We start from the raw sequence: 15,772 nt of genomic DNA on the forward strand, positions 1-15,772 counted from the left end.
ATCTTAACACTATTTTCCTCTGCCTATCCTGCTAAATGCAGATGAAAAATGAAGTTACAATAACATGTTTCTAAAGTTACATATATATTCAAAGAAATAAGCAGTTTCGATACCTGACCTGTATTTTAGCAGCGCCCGCGGCCACGGCGCGGGAGATTGAAACATGATAAATAGCTCTACTATACCTCACGCGGCATTAAAGCACGTCAAAGTGAAGTGTAATAAAATTTTAATATTTTATCCATACATCGATGATGATGATGATGATGAGCCCTGGAAAGAGTTGTATGGAATATTGTTTTACTATATTTTTTTTATGTGGCAAGTATAACCAGTAGGAGTTTGTGTAGGCTTTTTTTTTAATTATTATTTTCAGATGTTCAGACGAGAGTAGAACGATATCTTCTATTTCTTTACTTGTATTTAGAATTTGTAAATTTCTTTAATATAAAAAATAAATGTGTTGAATTTTTCATAACATCAGAAGTATTTAAAACATAAGATAATTCTAATTTAACGTTTTTAGCTAAAGCTAAAGCCGTCAAATTAGCATTCAAATGTGTTGTCTTTTTTGAGATTAGCGTGCACAAACGTACAGAGAAACCGACGAATTTGGAGTATTATTAATTTGCCTTCAATAATAAATTTTCTTATATATCATCTTACAGACAGCGATCAGTTACAATTTTATTATATTTATATGTATATATAGATTAGTATCTAAAGAGATGACGGCATTTTATTAAGTGTTAAGTCATCATTATTAACTGTAAACACGCTTTTAACTATAAAGCTGATGAAATCAATAAACAAATTATATAAATTTAATTTCAAAATCACTTTTATCTTTGTATTTACCAAGCACTACTGTTAAATGGGGTTTTATTATATATGTGTTTATAATTTAGCAACACTATTTTTTATTTTGTTATTAGAGGGCAGTTATAGCCCAGGTACAGGTTCGATTCTGACTAGAAGACAGACATATTTAAAGCAATGTATCCAGAATTCAACGGAAAGTAGAGAACAGAAGTGTCTTAATCAGAACGGAGTGTCTTAACACTAGCTCTTTAGGTTCCCACTGCCTACCCACAATTTTGTCAATTTTGTCTTTTAAACTTACCTAAATTAATAAGGTCTATAATGAACATCTAACTTTAAAACAATAATAGAGAAATAATTACAGAAGTACAACAGTCGGCAGTGCCCGTGATGGCTGCAGTAGGTACCTACATTATCTTCTGTTGTGAGGGTCCTCGAGGGACGCATAACTCACTGTTGTGTTTGTTAGCAATCTGTTCACTTGTGGTCTGGTGTGCTCCGACTTAGGAGTATTGTATTTTAAATAGTATTTAATATGTATTATATTTTATATTGTAAATACTGTTAATTAATATTATTTTGAGGCCAGTCCAGGGAAATAAATATTTTTCATATTTTAATTTCTTCGCTTTGGTGTCAAGTCAGCCGTTACTTTTTGATCATAAAGTATTTATAAATAGATATAAACTTTGTTGTCTTTGACTTCAAGTAATTTTTAATTGCTTATATATAAAGTTATTATAATAGTAAAAATACCAGTTGCACCTGTCTATTATTCTTAACATAAATTATTTAATAGTAAATCAAACCAGCTACATGCGTAGGGGTAGGCAGAGGGAGCCTAATATTAAGAACCCCCCACCCCCCTGGTTCCCACCAAATTTTGGAGGCATTGCGTGTTGAGTGACAGAGCTTAACACCGCGCTTTGCCTCGTTATCAGAGCGAATGGAAGTCGCCATGACCTTAATATCTCAATGATTACAGCGATCAGATACCGAATGATTTTCTTATCACTACAATCAAAACAAGTGAAACACCAACACGAACCGACACTAGGAGCAGGCGGACAGTAATCTATAGTCAACGCCACTGCTCCCCCGGGGCTCGTCCATCACCCGCTAGCTGTGCAACATGAGCAAAGCTTAACAGAACGTACGATTGAGTTGTTGTGATTGAACGTTGTTAGAAATATGGAGGTATTAGGCAGGTTTTGAATATGGAGGTAAGTTTTGGTGGGTATTTTGTGGTTTTTGGAGTGTGGATGTGGAAGTCTTTGTGTTTGTTTTTTTTTTTAAATATTAATTGATAAATAATTTTATGCAATTATATAGTATAGTTATTCTTATTGTACAAGTTATAACAATGTTATAGAGACTTATGTTATAAGATGTATGTAAGTGGCATATCAAAGTATAATAAGTTAGGGTATCAACAAATAAATTATTATATGTGTATATATTTTCAATCTAAAAACTTTTTATTTTTTCAATAGGTTAAATATTTTAAGCGTATTTAAAGTGTTATTTCACACTTCGGACAGAAAAACACTTGTTTATAAAACGTATAAATTTTTGACTTAGCGGTATTTTTCTTGAACACCACCAAATTGCTATACGTTTTTTAAAAAAAATATACTAAATCTGTTTTATGTCTTCCTTAATAGGAAAATTTAAACTAAAAAATTGTTAAATTTAAACTAAAAAATCAACTATAAATAAGTACTCATAATAACTATACTATTTACCTGATTGTAGCATGGATTCAAAACACGCACTTTATTTTCACGACAACCATACTTACGATGACCAAAGTTTTCAACACTACCTTCTCTTCCAAAGAAGTTAGTTAACAAGACAACAATACATATTAATTAACCCTCCACCGGCCCTGGCGGCACTCTACCCAGTCGGCTCGCTCAAGGGCCATTATCATGACACCACTCGTTACAGATTTATTACACTTATTATCGCATGCCCTTTGGGACACGTTAAATAATTAAGTTCAAAGATATCGTTCGATATCGGTGTGACTAGAGACATTATATTACGAAATATTGTGGACGTAGAGCAAAGATAGCTCTATCTGTTTCGAGTGAAATGATTGCATGTATAATTAGTTTCTTATGAAATGTATGGTAAAACGTTATTTTAAGCTAATACTGTAAATTTGTTGACAAACATCCTTATATTTTAGAAGGTATTTTTTTTTTATTTAGTCATTTTTATTTTCCAGGAACTGTCATTTTAAGCTTTTTTGTTGAGAATTTTATTAAAATACACACACAAACCCAGCAAATTAGAAATAATGTATATTTGTAAATATCTCTGAATCTTCACTAAATTGTCAACTACATTCACAAACGAAGCCGTAGCCTTATTCGACCTTATCCTAACCTCTAAACTTTCACCTTGTTTACTCCCGTTATGGTACATTTAAGGTAAAAATAGTGACCAGCCCCTAATTCTCCTAAGACTTACGTACTTAAACACCGTGCGCATCGGGCGTGACGTACGGGTTAATTTTATGCTACATTAATAATGGAGGGTAGACTTTTTAATAGGGTTAGTTATGGTCTCAAACCCTCGCCGTGTTCTCAGGGTTGACGATAAATTAAATCGGATTATTTAGACATATTCTTTGATATTGTATTTGGTTTACTAACCGTGGTGTGCTTGGAAGTATTAGCATGATTACTTAGATAAGGAACAAATATATTATTTATATTATTCGTAATATTTTATTGTATGTCTACAGACGCTACAGTTTGTGGGTTTGATTCCCATTTGAGGAAAAATGTCAAGGCAAAGCGCGGCGTTGAGTTCCACCACTAAACACGCAATGCCAGAATTCGGCGGAAAGTGGGGCGTGGAGTGTCTTAACACTGGGGGATTCAATGTTATATTTATCATTGAACAACAAAAATGTAAAATGATAAAAACTTCTATTCTATTTAATTTTCAACTTGGAATATGCACGTACAATACTACACGAGTATATTATGACCTAGTTTCTTTTCGTTGAAGTAGATAATGATGAATATTATACCTTTTGCATAATATACTTAAATATATGAGTTGTGGCATTTATGTTTTTCCTTTTGAACTACCTAGGTAATATTTAAATTTGAGAAAAAAATAATAAAATTTGTAAATTTACTAAATTTAATTTCGACGAGAAAATAGAGAAGGGAGTGTCTTAACAATAGGTTCCCTCCGACTTCCCTGCAGAATGTGTGAAACTGATTTTTTTAAATATATCTGTTATAATTGCTGACTTTTCTCAAACAAATAATATATGTTTTCTATTAGCTACACTGAATAATAATTTCGGGGGTGCGTTTTTTTAACCTCAATAGCAAAAAAAACAATGCAAACTACAATTATATTTTTTAATCAAGCAAATTATTCACGGAAGTTGTGAAATGTATTTTTTTTGGTAGCACTGTGGGTGACGTTTTTTATAAGGCATCCCACGCGGAACAATGAATCCTGCTATAAATATGAAACGCATATTATATTTCTTAATTGCAAAACAAATATTAACATTGGCTTTTGTTTTCAAATTTAGCGTGATAATTAGTTTTTTTTCAGCTTCACGCTGTATCCCGCACAAAGCAGGATAGGCAGAGTGGGTAAAAGAAGTGCCTTAACTGGAGTGTCTTAACACTAGGCTCCCTCTGCCTAACCTGCCATGTGTGGGATACAACGTAAAGTTAAAAAATATATATAGTGTTTTAACGGTAGAACCCAAGGTGGTTCATTTGAACAAGCTATAAAAATTAAATTATTTAAAATTTTATTTCACAATTAACGTCCCGAGTACGCATTGATGGCACTTTATTATGTCTCTTTAGTTCACTTAGCTTTTTATTTCACTCATAAATAATTATTATAACAATAGAGAAAAAAAAATTCTTATTTATCCAAGGCAGACGGTTAAGTGTTAAGAAACTCCGTTCCCAACTTTCTCCCGAATTCTGGAGGGCATTGCGTGTTGAGTGGCGAAACTCAACGCCGTACAGACGAAATAATACTTACAAAATAAAACACTAGCTATAATAAACAAATAAGTATTTGATAAGCCCAATACAAACAGTTTACAAGTCAAAGCCCACGAGATCAATTTAGTACAGCCAGTACCGCAAAGTATAGCACATATTGGCAATCTCCCGTGACCGATCAGGCCGGGGGGCGAGCGGGGTCGAATGGGCCAGTGTAAATAGTAAAAAAGCGTATCGAATTAGACAAATGCGTGTTTTGGGCCACGCGACGCCCAATTTGATACGGAATGTGCTGTAAGATGGGATTTTGTGGGGTTTTAGCGGAAAAGTGGTGTAGATTTTAATATTATTCATAATTATATGTTTTAGTATTTGATATTTTAAAAATAGGTATATATATCACAAGCGTGCGACTGAACGAGATAGGTTGTGGATTTGATTTCTCATTTCTTTGCGCTGTTAACGAGGTAAATTACGGCGTTGTGTTTCGCCACACAACTCGAAATGCTTTCAGAATTTGGCGGAAAGTGGTTAATGGAAGTGTATTAATGGAAATAGAGTGTCTTAACACTAGGTTCCCAGGTTCCCTCAGTCTACCCTGCTATGTACAGCATGTATAAGTTATAATTTTTATATGTTTACTCTTCTTAATTTAACTTACGAGCCTCCATGTAAATATCTACGTATAAAGATAATACACATTTGTGAAGCTAAACATATTATAATAAAAATTACAACTTCTGTCAGTTCATAACCGAAAAAAAACGTTGGCTTAGTTTATATTAGACGGAACAAGCCATGTCCCTATTAATTTTCCACAACAGCTGTGCAATAAAAGTAGTCTTTGGTTTTATTTTAGAGTCGAGGCCGTCACTCCCCTGGCGGGGTGTGTAAGGAAATGGCCCTTGAAATTGGTACCCACCCGTTTCGGTTACATTTCGCGCACCTTGCCCCACGACTTGACTAATAGGCCTTATTAGGCCGTATTACGAACATTTTTGGCCTTTTGTCACTTACGTAACGAGGTTTTTATATCAATGCGTAAATGATATTGATCTTGTAGCTGTAAAGTAATTTCCTTTTGTGGGATGTGTTTATTTGATATCGTATTTTTTGTTTGGTATTAATTTATTGTGTAAAAGGCTATTGGCTTCTTGGCCTTTCTCTCTCTTCTCTTCTCTGCCTTCCTTGCCATATGCGGGATACACCCGCAAATGGCAAGGCATAGGAGACTTGGGAACGTAATGTTCCGACACTCTGTTCCTATTTTTTTCATTATAACTGTACGATTAAATATATATAATTGAACTAATCAGATTCCTTTTTGGACCTAAAGCCATTAATCAATTCAGATACATAAGTATATATAATTTTAATTAGATTAAAATTTGATTTTCTGTCTTATGCAATAAATGTTTAAACTTCGAATACAGTCTATATTATTTGAACATAATATTGAAACAAAGTGTATTATTAGATTCTGAAAAACACAAGACTACAAAACTTACAAAAGAAAAACATATATCTACCAATCTCTTTCTTGCCCCATGCCACATATTTTTTTAAAATAAACAAAAATATAATCTATTCAAAAATATTAATTTAATTTTCTATAGTAATATAATTTATATTTAAAATACTTGAAATAACACATTCCTTTTTTTACACACAAACTATAGACTTTTAAATGACAAGGGAGCATAATTTATATTGTTCCATTCCAGCCGGCTCCCCCACGGCTGGCCCTTTATTGATGCGCTTTTGACTAGTTGTGATTTCTGTTTATTAGACCATTTAGCTTTGTTACTTGTTACTTGGAGAGTTCTTGTTGTGTTGGGGGAGATTTGTTTGTTTGTGCGTTGAAATTATATATCGAATTAGTACTGACTTTGAGAGGATTTTAAGATGTTTTACTAATAATTTAGAGAATTTTGTCAGTGTTACTTAGGTGTTGAAAAAAGATGATTGAAAGTGAAGTTTGTAGTGAAGACTGTATTTTTATATCGAAAATATATTTTATAATGGAAATAAAATATGTGCAATAAAGCACGGTATTGAGATCTATCATATATCAGAATATTAAGAAAGCAGCTTCACGTTTTCTCGTATAGTTAATAGGGTATGCAGAGAAAACCAAGTGTAAAGACATTCCAGACCCCACTTTCCATACAATTTTTGAGATCCTATATTTAGAGTGGTGGAAAGCATCATTAAAGACATTGAACTCTCACAAGTAAACCGCATACTTGTGATTTCACCAATAAATGCGGAAAAGAAAGAGTTCAGAGAGAGAAATTTCCTGTGAGCAAAGAGAAGTGATTACAAAGTATAAAATTCTTTTGTCAGTGAGAATGTCAATCTATTTTAATAAAAAAATTATAAAAGAAAGTAAATACATAGACAACAAAGCGTTACATGAGAGAGGCTTGTACAAGTTACACAGTATAAAATGGTTCCCTACCCCCTAAGCTAGGAACAAACCTGTATTTTAGGGGGAAGTGAGTTTTATTTAAAACAGGTTCGTTCTGCCTAACCATTACCAGCTTATTTCTCTTTAGCAATAGAAACTCGGCTTAAACTTGCTGCAAAATGGTAAGCTACCACTTACTTGCAATAAAAAATAAAATTACATTGAAATCAATATGAATTCTAATAAATAAATGACAACAACTTATAAAACAGCCTCAGCAGTATTTTCTATACTATAGTAATTTCATATTTTAAACGTTTTCACAGTTTTTGCCAATTCATTGATTTATAACAAAAACTTTTATTAAATTGTAAAATACTGTGATAAATAATATTACGAAATAGTCACGAATATTATTTTGTAAGATTGAGTTTAATTATATTAATACCACTGAAGAATTCTTCAGATACGCGTTTCAAAAGTCTGCAATTTAAAAGTTTGGACAGGTTAATAGGTTGAACTTTTTTTCCTTAATGACAATTTACTATCATAACATTTAATTCAATGAGTAATTTTGTAGAGTTTTTTTATTTAAGTATTGAGTTTTGGAAGGCAACAGGAAAAAATAAAATTGTTATTACAGTAACAGCACTTATATAATGTGAGAAAAGAAAAAAAGAAAATTTTAAAATGAAATTAAATGGTGAAAAAAAATAGTATAGTCACTTTAGTACTTCTTATCTTGTACTAAAGATAAGTGTACTATAATTAAAGTGCCTATTGTAGACTACGCCAATGTTCCTTTAAGTTACTTATTATAGAAAGAAATTATTGATGATTATTTATATGCTTATTATTAACTTACTACGGATCTCGCTTAATATTTATTATTTAACAAGAAGCAAGTAGATGTTCATAATTTCTAATTATAAATTATATACTTAAATAAAAAGAAAACGTGCAAAAATATACCAGCAAAATACCAAGAAATAGAAAATATACTATATTAACTTAAAAACAGAAATAAATCGAATCAAGTTTTAATAAATAATTAAAACATCCCTTCAAAAGCTTGAGTTCATTAACATAACAACTTGCAATTAGCGGTAACAGCCATAACAAAACAATTTAGATCGTATTTACATTGTAATAACGATTATTTTCGCTCAAAAATACAGCCTGTATAAAGATAACTAATTACTGAACGATATTATAAAATGGTTGCGATACTCTGTATCGTGTAAACATGTGTTAATCAATAAACATTTAATTATATCAATTTGATTTATTACATTTTTTTTCAAATGAAGCTTTAATTAAGAGCTTATTGTTCGTGATTTTTTTTTTTAACTTTCGAGATAATTACAAAAGATGGAGATGCTGTAAATATGAAAGTAATTGAACTGATCGAATTGAACTTTCGCTATTTCACAATAACGAAAAATATGGTACGACACTTTTGATTTCGACGAAAAATGTAAAAGTCAAAGGTAGCATTCACAAAAAATGTTATCTAAAAATTTTTTTTTAGCTACACTCTGTATCCCGCATATAGGGAACCTAGTTTTATGGCGACCTGTTCCACACTTTTCACTGAATTTTCGAGGTATTACTTGTTGTCTGGCGGAACTCGCGCTTTGCCTTGTTACCAGAGCAAAGAAGTGAAAACTTCAATAAATAATAATTTATTTACCTGAGTAGGAATCAAACCCGAACAACCGTTGCATAAACACACACGCTTGTACTAAACCACGACTGCCTCAACCTAAAAACTTATTTAACATAAAGTGTTTTAACAAACACCTTACCTAGTTAACAATCGAATAACATAAATCAAATCGAAAAAAATATTGATATTTCTATTGTGGGTAGATAAAAAATGAATACTGTACGACACAAAGCGGGGTGGTCATGCGTCATCCACAAAACATTTAACATCCTAATTTCTTGAGTAACACCTCACCGAGTCGCCGACAAAAGGGACGATAAAAATCTGGCCCAAGATAGAGAGAGAGAGAGAGAGATGCGCACGCGCAGCAGGCGGCCGCGTCCACCATCTAATAACTTACATTTAGATTACGCTAGTTAGCCTCTTCGCACCTTGCCGGCATTTATTCAAATAATATTTCTAACTCGACTATATTTTGGAAATGTATTGGGTTTATATTAAAATGATAAGTTATGGCCGTTCTAAGTAGATTGTGTGACGGCCGCGTTATTTATATCCATATTATTTTTATTCTGGCAACTCCGCTTAAAATCAACACACGTTTGGTGAGATTAAATAATGACGTTAAAGCGTGAGTAATGCGGCCTTGTCAGTCGGTTAGGAGTTCGAATCCTTTCAAGCGTGGTAAATGGATGCCTACTTTTTCTTTAAGCCTTTATGCATAATTATTTAAATGCTATGTAATAGATATTGGTCAGTTGATTGTATTGTAATAAAAATGTAATTTAAGATTTTGATTAGGTAATTACAAGACCAATTTTGTTAGTAAAATTAAATTGTTGTGAATTGAACATTTTACTAAAAAAAATAAAACGATTATAAATTTAACCAAAAATATATTAAAAAAATAAAATAAGTTAGCTTCACGCTGTATCCCGCAGACAGCAGGATAGGCAGAGGTTAAAATGAGTGTGAACCTAGTGTTAAAATGAAATATTAATTTAAATTTATATTTCCATATTCTTCGCTCTGTCAAGGCAAAAGCGTGACGTTGAGTTATGTCACTCATCACGCAATGCCGCCAGAATTCGGCAGAAAGTGGGGAACGGAGTGTCTTAACACTTTGGTTCCCTCTGCCTACCCTGCTATGTGCGGTATACAGCGTGAAGCTGATTTATTCTTTATATTTTTCTTTAAACAAATGAAACAACAAATACAAGCAAAAAATACAACAATCAATTAATAGAATTGTTGTTTATAAACGACATTAAAGTTCTAACGTGATATTTATAAAAAACGATTGAAAATCTTATAAAATTTCAATATAGGTAAACTGCCGAATGAGTCACAGTTAAGTAAAAATTGGTAAGTTTGCGTGACTTATAAACTGGTTTCATGCAATAAGGATAGTTCATCCCATTTTATTTTCACCGCGAACTATAGTATATGTAATTGATTGGGTTTACTATAATCTTCTATCGGTATACTATATAGTATTTTTTTCTATCCTAATAAAAATATATTTATTTTTAGCTTCACGCATATAGAGAACCTAGTGTTAACACTCTCCATTCTTCGCTTTCCATCTGATTTCGGAACATTTCAATCTGAGAGTACTAACAAACTCTAACTAGATTTCGGGACTCTACGTGTTAGCTACTCCAGTCAATTCTATCCTTATAAATTTTAAAATGGAGAAATAAAAATTGTACGGGCTGAGAAATTCCTATTATAAAGGCAATTTTAGTGAAAATAAATAAAAGAAATGACTGGAATTTATAAATTCTATAAACTTAACTCCGCATTGTCTTACAAGAACAGTGAAATATTATTGTTGCTTCGAGTGGGGATTGAACCCGTAACCATCGCAATTACAGATAGACTCAGTCTCATTTCTCCATATTAAAAATAACTTATTCATAAGTTCTGCTTTTCTATAACGAATAAAAGTACGAATTTTTATTCATTGTAGGTATATTATAGAAATTTAAAAAGGTTAATTATTTTTATACTGTATTTCGTCCATCAAGAACAAAAATATCACAGTCAATTATGATGGATGTGACATTTAAATATTAAAACTACGGGATACCCATAATATAAATATATGCTAATATTTATATATTAGTATAGAAGTTATACATTTTTTATTTATACATTTTACAGTCATTTAACCTAACCTGCAACTAGATAGATTTATGGGGAAAGATAATTAATATATAGAGCCAAATTACCATAATATATATAAAAAGTATTATTTAAAATAAAAAAAATAATAGTCATATTTAAAAGAAAAAATGTATTTTTTTTAACTAATCAAAAGTAATTTTAAATATTCTATCTAATTAAAATTAGATTGACAGTTTCAGGCACTCTAAGTACATTTACTAATTTAAACAAACAAACAGACAGACGATCCCAACATTTATATTCCGATTTTAATAAACACAAATTAAATATACCTACCAACAAATAGCTAAATTGCGAAATCAGAGGTTAACTCTGTAATGTCATTTAAATATAATATTAAATATACGATTATTTTATATTCAATGATGACAAGTTAATAACATGTTAGAAAAAAATGTCATTTAAATATTATTTTTAAAATACTATTTAAATGATATTTTATGTTAAATTCTCAAAATAGCTTTGATTTATTATATTTTTGACATTGACAACATCGGAAAATGAAGAACGGAATATTTTGACACTAGGTTCACTCTATTTTTATATATTTGTACATTTTCTACAACGGATTCTTTTCTTTTTATATCTATTATCTTTTAATTAGGCAGACATTCTCATAATTAATAATTAAAGTTCATTTAAAGTTGATAATAAGCTAGACATGCACCCATTAAGCAATGAACACGTCATAAAAGGCATCATAAAAAATATTTATTTTTATAACTTCCACATTCACTAAGACAAAATTAAAAATTAAAGAGAAATGTTTAGTTTTTATTACATATAAAAAGCTTTACAAGTAAATTTAAACAAGTAATTATTGTGTAGAGCAATTATAATGATATTAAATAAGAATTAGATACTGCATTAAATTGCAAATAAGTACATACTTTTATAAAATTCAGTTAAAATCAAAATTCATAATAATTAAGAAATGGGTTTTTTTAATCTATACTATATTTTAAAAAAAACATTAAGATAACCTACATAGCACACTCATACTCTTCCTTGTAAATAGATACTGTATTTAGTACAGGAAATCTATGTATTTATTTTCAAGTTATATTTGCGTTGTAAATTAAAGGAATTTATTAATAATTATTGACTAACGTTGAACTAAATTCTCTAAAAATAAGATAAAGCGCAGCGTTGTGTTCCGCCGCTCAACATGCTATTTCTTAAAAACTCCGCGACAAATGTCTCAACCCTAGGTTCCCTCTACCTACGGAATACAGCTTTGAAACTACTCACAGAAAATATATCGGTATCTAAATATCTAAATTGGATATTCATATACCTATATGTAATTAGATCTAATATAATTAAATAAAGTAAATAAATAAAAAACTTTAATTAAATTTCCATATCATATTTTAGTTTCAATAATGCATAAAATCTATTGAAGAGTACATAAATTCAAAGGTAGAGTCGTATTTATAAGCCGTCGTTTATATAACTTAAAATGACAAAAATATTTTCTTATTGTCAAAATATGAGACATATTTACCGAAAAATGACAGGAAAATTATTAATCCCCCGAGAGGATATCGAACCTATAACTGTATCACTGTTTTACGAAAACACACTAACGCTACTTCGTTAAGGTTAATTCTAGCCTCGAAGAACTCGGTATATTATAATATTAGTTAGTAGGATTTATATCTATATTTAAATGAACATTGCCTAAAAAATATATAAAATAAGAATATGTAAGATGGCCTCAATTTTATAATTAAAATTTATTCATATTAAATTTCCATTAAAGATATTAATCATTAGGTTCCGACGGACAAATTTCTATTAATAAATGAAATAAAGAAATTAAGAAAGCGAATAAAATAATCAAAAGCATTTTGTAGGTTTTCTTTTTAATATCTATTAGTTATTTCATTTACTTTAATTTTATTAAATATATCAATAATAATAGTAATAATTTTATATATACAAGTATATATATTGTATACAACGGATTCTAGTTAGAATTATTTTCATAATAAAATTTGATTTAATATTTTTTTAATTATATTTTAACCTATAATAAGGATAATAAATTTTATTTAAAGATTAAAATTGTTATTTAACTGTAAAAACAAATTCTATTAAAATTTAGACCAATTAAAAATATGTCAAATAAATATAATTTTTATAACAAATCTATAACGCTTAAACGTTTGTGGCTTAAAAGCTCAAAACTTTGTTTTATTTAATTTTTTAATACATAAATAAGTTAGATCGCTGAATAAATAAATTTAAATTAAAAAAATATCTTGTTCATCACAAAAAGCTATTAATAATTATTAATAGTTATTAATAACTATTCTTAACAAGCTATATATAAAAACAGTATACGAGTATTCTATTCCTAATAGGGTTGTATATAAAATAATTAATTACTATTATAGGAAAATAATAATTTCGAACTCAAATTAAGTTATCTATAAATTTATCAAACCTACCTTTACTACTCCCACCGTCTTCATTAGAATCTTCACTCGGCGGTCCATGGGGGGCCCTCGCCGGCAACGGATGGGGGAGCCTCGGGCGCGCTAAGAACGGCGGCGGCACCCCAAAGAAAGGCAGGAACGGGGGCCACGTCGGCCTCGGGGCCAGGCCCGCCGCCGCCGCCGCGTACAGCTGGAGCGGCGCCGGCAACCCGCCCTCCAAAACCATCTCACTATTAATATTCTCTACACTATACGAAAACAAACATTCTGACACTATATTTTATACCACTATTGTCCACATATCACGTTGAATTCGTGTGCTCGTTCGCCCGGCACTGAGATGGCGCGATGCCGCAGGGCGGAGCGAGGCCCCCCTACCCCCACTCTGTGTACAAATTAATTCCACGCCCCTTTCATATTATAGATTTATTCTAACGTGACACAGCTAAACAATAATAAACCTTATGTGCTTAAATTACGGATGGGTATTGAATGGACGTCGTAAATTAGGGCTTGCCATACGTGGAATTAACGATATCGCAAGCAACGGAGGAGAATAGAGTGAAGAGGACTCTATGAGAGTGAGAAATAGAGTTGGTTGTTGGTTATTTTGTGGGTTCATAGGATTTATAAGGCCGTCGTATGTTTCTACGGGGCTGTGAGCTCGTCATAATCTTTTTTAGCCGCATGGCGCGCCTCTACTACAAGACATATAGATAATCGGCAAGAAGTTATATTACTAAATTATTGCCTCTAACGCTTTTATTTCGTAAACTGGTGTTTTATTTTCAATATTTTGTATTAGAATGGGAAGTATTGTTGTTTCGTGTATCTTTTATATAGTTAAGATATATTATTAGTATTTTATAGTGTTAAAATAAACTATTATTCTTTTAATTTTCATTTCCAAATAGAAATGTATATAGATGTTATACAATATACATATGAATATATTGTATAACATCTATACCTACCTAAATTTCATTTGTTTTTATTTTTTATTGGGAATTTTACTTTCAAAATAAATGTTTCATTCAGTATAATATTTTACTGAAATATATAAGTATAAAGCATAATAAAAAAATAATTAATATTATGTTTTTTTTTCTCTACTCTATCTCCCAACAAGTAATCAAGAAGAAACCCAACAAAAAAAGAAGAAACCAAGACCATCAAGGCGGCACAATAGAAGTTGCGTAAAACTAGATTGCAACAGACCGACATCCATCAATCATGAGAAATTAACACATTACAGAACATACTCCCGACATTGATGAATCATAAGCAACCAAAAGGCAATCAATTTCACAACCGATTCCTTATTCCATTAAACAAAAAAGGTAATAACCTAATTGACATAAATAATAATAAAATATGTCAAGACTGCGTAACGACCCGCCCGGACGCGACGTGACAGCTCTATCAGAAATCTCACACTGACTCTACTCTACCCACGCCCCCCTTATTCTGTACACACGGCGACACGCTACGCGATTGGTCAGTCACGCTGCTAGGGGGGGAGAGGGCGGACGCTATATAGAGGGTGTTTGGAAAGCTTAGTGTTGCATGAATTTAATTAGTGTGAGGAGCACCTCGGGCGCATTAGGAGTTGCGATGGGCGAAGCAATAAAAGATATAAAGGAATGAGTATAAATTAAAAGTTAAATAGAGAGTGCGGTGTGGAGGAAAGAGAGGGATCGGCTCTCTCTCTCTCTGCTTCGGATGAGCCGTAATTGTTTGACGATCTTATTAGTATCAGTTAAATGTCGCGCTGTCTTTTTCTCTTAGGATTTAATTACTTAATTAGAGTGTGCTTTATAAGTTGTATTTGGTTGTGGAGATATTTTTTTTAGATAGGTTTTGGTTCATTTGTTATTCATACATGGATATATGTAGATTATTAACATATATGTAGATTATTAACAATAATATTATTTTATTATTTTCTATTAATATTTACATAAGTAGTACAAAAAAGTAGTAAAAAAATCAAATACAGTAATAATAAATATTTTTTAGAGTTTCGTAGAAGCTATACCTATATAATAGCAGTTAAAAGAAACATTGACAGTGTATACCTACCTATATGTAATTTAGTTAAGACTAAGAATAGAATATCACAATATCTGTCTGTACTTCATTATATAAAATTCGAAGGTATTGCCTCATATCATCGATCACCATATCATCCATTACCTATTTATATTAACTTCGTCATACTCTTGGGTAAAAATAC

At 31.0% G+C, this 15,772-nt stretch overlaps 1 protein-coding gene across 3 annotated transcripts in view; it reads right to left on the reverse strand.

Moving 5' to 3' along the window:
• Window positions 1–14,348, reverse strand: part of LOC146531292 (homeobox protein unc-4-like) — a 33,162-nt gene extending 18,814 nt beyond the window's left edge. For 2 of the 3 annotated variants that reach the window (XM_085198706.1, XM_085198705.1), the window contains exon 1: window positions 13,549–14,348. In XM_085198706.1, coding sequence (XP_085054832.1) covers window positions 13,549–13,762 — 214 coding nt within the window. In that variant the 5' untranslated portion in view covers window positions 13,763–14,348. The remainder of the gene's footprint in view (window positions 1–13,548) is intronic. The other variant, XM_085198704.1, reaches the window with a different exon arrangement.
• Window positions 14,349–15,772: the final 1,424 nt, after the last annotated feature.

Source organism: Heliconius melpomene, chromosome 15 (genome assembly GCF_056956725.1).
Source record: "Heliconius melpomene rosina isolate 202511_hmr_F chromosome 15, ASM5695672v1, whole genome shotgun sequence".
Taxonomy (NCBI): domain Eukaryota; kingdom Metazoa; phylum Arthropoda; class Insecta; order Lepidoptera; family Nymphalidae; genus Heliconius; species Heliconius melpomene.